General features: G+C 43.9%; 1 protein-coding gene across 1 annotated transcript in view; it reads right to left on the bottom strand.

The window, feature by feature from the left end:
- Positions 1 to 2387: 2387 nt before the first annotated feature.
- DIAPH1 (diaphanous related formin 1) overlaps positions 2388 to 5087 on the bottom strand; it is a 21935-nt gene continuing 19235 nt past the window's right edge. The window contains exons 16-17 of the mRNA XM_085307807.1: positions 4785 to 5087; positions 2388 to 2782 (exon numbers count right to left, since the gene is read on the bottom strand). The exon at positions 4785 to 5087 is cut by the window's right edge and continues 19 nt beyond it. Coding sequence (XP_085163933.1) covers positions 2618 to 2782; positions 4785 to 5087 — 468 coding nt within the window. The 3' untranslated portion in view covers positions 2388 to 2617. The remainder of the gene's footprint in view (positions 2783 to 4784) is intronic.

Below are 5087 nucleotides of genomic sequence, written 5' to 3'. Positions count from 1 at the left end.
TTTTTTTTTTTTTTTTTTTTTTTTTTTTTTGTGCTACTTTTGGGTCCTGTTCATGGATTTTGTCACCACACCCTTTCTATCACCACAACAAACATTGCACACAGCTGGGCCAGAACTGTCTTGACTCAGAAGCTGCCCATCTCCCTTCACCAAATCACAGATGCTCAGAGTGGTCTGACTAACTGCTCCATACCACAAGGGCAACAGAGCTCTCCTGGACGTCAGTTACTGGTTTGAAAGAGCCACACAAATTCTTCAAAAAAATGTACCACGAGCATATTAAAAATACACCAGTGCAAAATGATGTAAGTACCRTAGAGATTTGCCTAATTTTGTTGTAGAACATGTTCAAGATACAGAAAGACCGCAGTATTTAAGGTAGCCCTCTTCTCCCAAAGGGGAAGAAGAGGATGCAGAAGGAGAAGCCACTTTCATGTGCCAAAAACGCTGAGGCCTGCCACAGTTCCACCTTGAGAATTGGCCAGAATGGTCAAGGGAACACCTGCCAACCACAAACAGATATGGGTATAGCGTGGCAACAGCTGAGCTGGGAGGTCCCTTTCTTTGCTGCTGGCTGCATGGGAACTCCTCATCCTGAAGGGCTCCCATATCTTAACAAGATCTTAGTAAGGCCAGCTTACTAAAACAGCTTACTCCTGCCAGCCTACACAGGATAGACATCTCAGGTCAAACACGAAGAACTTCAAGTACAAAACCTTCAAAGATGATAGTGGAAAGCACACATCAAGCTGATTCAAACATCCTGCGCCGTTTCTGGAGGGCCTGGAGATGGAAGGTGGCAAGCTGGCTATAGATACAGATCAGGCCCAGCCTCCTTCCAGAAGGTGGTTCAAAATGCCTACAAAGAACAAATAGAGCCCTGACAGGAGAAAATCCTGAACTGGAAGATCAAGTACTGGGTTGGACGGACCTTTTGTCTCACCCAGCATCACTCGTGATCTCACACAAGATTCATTCAGCAATAACTGAAACAAATGAGGATGCTGAAGGGGAAGAATTGATTCTTAACAAGAACAGACAAGAGGACAATAAAAAAAAATGTGTCCAGCATTCTGTCAAATCAACGTTAAAAACACACCCACACATCTGATAAAACCGGAATCAACATATGCAGCATGCAAAACTCCGGGTCAGTGGATTAGTCATCTATGCACACAGCTGAAAAAATTCCTATTAAAAACCAAACTCTCATAATCTGGAGATCCCTCGAGGGTCCTAGAAATGAGAAAKCAGTCTGTCACTAAGAGGCTAATGTTAATGTTCTGCTCTCAGAGGCAGGGAGTAGAAAGAGTCAGTGTCAAGGGATAGGGAGAAAGGGGGGAAACAAAGCACTGCTCCCCTCTCAATCATCCAAAAAGCAGCATGCAGGAGGCTGACAAGGACTGCACGCCCTTTTCCAAACAGGGATGAATTCTGGTTTTGCTGCTTAGAGAAAGAGGAAAAAAATTCTACCATCTATAAACACATTAATTCTACGCAAGGAGATGAGGATGGTAGTTCTGAAGCCACAGACACTAGCTTTACTCATTAAGGGTCAAGTGAACAAATCTAGATAAAACTGAATGAGGAAGGAAGTGTATTAGCTGGGCTGCAACAGCAATCTGCAGCATGATTAGCACTTTAAACTTGCTCTGCCCTGACATGTGTACAGCTCCTTGCTACCAAGACTGTTTTGACAAGGACTTCACATCCAAAGCATTGTCAGGAGGGTCTAGTGGTAGAGGGGAAATACAGACTGAACAAGAAGGTAGAGCCTTACTTGTCTGTCAGGGAACCTCTTTTTATATAAAGTCTATTCCTTTCCATACCTAAGCAAACCCAAGTCACCAGGATTTTTGGCTAAGAGGTAATATTCAGAGGACAAGAGCTGAGAATTAGCACACAGATAGGGGAACAATGCATCTTCAACACTGAAAAACTTTCACAATGAGGTGGGGGAAAACTTGTCACAGTCACCTAGCATGAGGGCATCACCACTAGAGGAGCTCGGTGCCTGCTGAACAAGATTTGCACATCCTGTTCTCAACCACTTCAAAGTAAAGGAACAGAGAAGAAGGCAGCTGGAGCTGATGCAGTAACCTGACAACACAGCTGAAACACTGTCCTCTTGAGAGGTAAAGCAATCCTTAGAGTCCTTTCCCATTACTAGTACAGGCATATAGCTCGAGCTAGCACATTCCTGCTGTGAAATCCTTCTTTAGGCTTACTCTCTGCCTAGGTGTCTCTCACTGAGAGGTAGCAACTCCCACTCCCACTGAATTGTGTTTCAAAGACTAGATTTCCCCAAACTACTCAGATACTACTCACCCTTGGAGGCTACAGGTGACATGAGATGAATCCACAGAGAAGAACACAGGGACGTACGGTGGATGGCAGAGGGAGAGAAAAAAAAATTAGTTCATCTGAAGACATTTGATTGTAAGCTTTCTTCCCACTCTCCTCCAAACTTGTGGTGTTTCRAATCCACAAAGTCACTATGCAAAATTCTTTCTCAAGGTGCTGAACTACTTAAATACACTTGATCCATTTCCCCTTGTTCAACAAGATGGGCGTACCTAGCTCCTATAAATCCCCTCCAAAGGGGGCCAGCAACCCTTCAAGCACTACCCCAGTCCTTCTTACAATGATGCCGAGCTTGGCACTCACACTTTGTTTGGGCAGAAAAGGTAAGTGTAAGCTTAGCAAAGAGCTCATCATTCTCAAACCGGTCTTCTTTTGCTTTTGTCCAGAAACAATCCTGAGAGAGGTCTTCAGCCACGATCTGCAAGAAACACAAAGCATGAACCCCAGAAGCCTTTAGAACAGTACTCCTTCCCCTCAAGTTTATCACAGCTCACAGCTTCAGTTTGTCCCAGCTCACATTGAGCTCTGTTCTATTTTCATTAGTGCCCAAGGTCTGTGACTTGCTTCAGTCCTCCACCCCTTCCTTTTCCATTAAATCTCTCAGGGATTTCAGCACTACCTCCAAATCTACCTTTGCCTCTTTCTGACTCTTCAAGCTATCAGGTAAGACACAGAGGTTTGTCTATAAACAAGTCATAGGTAAGTCTGCATTCCCTTCCAGAGATAGGCATCCTCTTTTCACTTTATATAATCAGCTCTTCTCAGCTGATACATCTGGCATCAGCCAATTTTTACCATGTTTCTCCATTAGCTTATGAATCACTTTCCCTTTCTAAACTTCTAAAATTTTTCATAGCAGCTATCTCCAGACTTAAATGCATCTCTTTCTGGTTTAAATAATAAAAATAATAATAATAAAAATCCTTCTTAACTTCTCTTATTATTTTCACAARCACTCTGAGCATAGATTTTTCCTTCTTTTTAAGCACTAATTTAGAGCCGGAAACCATCACCCTTAATAACCTGACTCTTCTTTTTCATGTGCCATTCTCTTTCACCATCCATTCAGACATTCTTGACCATCTTTCATCTAGACTTCATTTTCATTGCAAATCACTCCTGCCCAATACCCTCCACAAAGAATTACCATGTTAATGAACACATGAGTTTAGAAGGGATATGAGGACTGGGTATTTCTTCCCTCCCTCACACTCGTCACAGTTGTTTGGCATCTTAAATCGATGACTTTTAAGCTCAGAGGAACCACCTACTTTTGAACATGAAACCTGGAATTTGGAGACAGAATCAGACCACAAGCAGTTCTGATAACTCCGTTACCACCACTTTTTGAAAAACCTTCTCCTGACTGTATTTATGACTGCCTTGAAGACTAGCACAGTAACAGCATGATAATAAAACTTCATTCACAATGTAGGAATGATGAACACACTGAATATTGACAAGTTTGTTGCTGACAGACTGATGGAATAACTTTCGTACAGGTCTAATGCACTGTGGCAAATAGCACTCCAACTATTGCAGCTCTTTCAATTTACCCTGGTTGGCCTTCAGCAAACTCACTTGGTGTCAGACTGCCAAGTAGTAGTATCATCCACACAACTGCAGTTCTGAGATAGCAGCATTTGAATTCAAACCACCAAAGCAAATGATCAGCCTAATAAACAAATAAGCCATTACCTGGAGTATCTTTGTGACAACAAGCTGTGTGCAGGCAGATACATACGCTTTAGGCTAAAAGCTATTTCTCCACTAGAAACTCTATTGCCAGCAGAGACCTTGTGAGCCTACTGCTGCTCAAATGCAAAAGCAGCTAGGACAGCAATTCTGTTCACATACACATTCATTAGCTGCATCCCAGTAAAAAAGGAAGAAAGAGCAGGGGGGAAATGTAATTTAAATGACAAAAGTAGTCTGTACTCTATCAAGCAGGGTAATTATCTGCTGCCTGCATATTTCAAAAAGGTTGTGATTATTAAATTGTTACCATGGAGTCGCCTTCAAAGCGCTTTCTACAAGGCAGAGGGCAGAAAATATTCAATGAACATCAGTGAAACTAAATAGAGTCAATTAATCCATGGCTGCAGACTAACTAGGAAACAGCCTGTCCCTTTGCATTGCAAGCTGGAAGGGACAACATCACGCTGCAAAGGCAGCCTGTCCCAGTTGTGTGCCCCTTCAGCCACCAAGCACTTCTAGTCTGTGCACTCTGCTCTGCTCTCTCTGGACACACAGACGAGATCACCTTGAGATCACCTTTGTCTATAGAGCATGGAAAGTGTCATCCTGATTGAGTGGTTTCATGACACTATGATATCGTGTGGCAAGATGCCACACCAGGAAAGAGGAGCTCATTTGGGTGAAAGAACAGGGTTTATGAAGGCCTAAAAAATAGGTCTTACCTTGGACCAATTTGGTCTCCTCAGCTGTACATCTGGCTTATAAGTCTTCTTTGGAGCTAATCCATATGGAAGAACTGGAGCTGCAGGCACTCCCCAGCCACCAAAGCCAGGGGGAAGAGGAGGAGGGGCACCCATTCCTGGTGGGGGTGGTGGGATCCCAGGACCACCTGGAGGAGGAGGCGGGGGAGGGATGCCCCCACCAATGCCTGGAAGTGGAGGTGGGGGAGGGATGCCCCCAGAAGTAGAGCCTGGAAGTGGAGGTGGGGGAGGGATGCCCCCAGAAACCACACCTGGGAGAGGAGG

This window comes from Rhea americana, unplaced genomic scaffold (genome assembly GCF_003343005.1).
Source record: "Rhea americana isolate MKP2758 unplaced genomic scaffold, rheAme1 scaffold_264, whole genome shotgun sequence".
Lineage (NCBI taxonomy): Eukaryota > Metazoa > Chordata > Aves > Rheiformes > Rheidae > Rhea > Rhea americana.
This window is presented reverse-complemented; position numbering and strand designations above follow the sequence as displayed.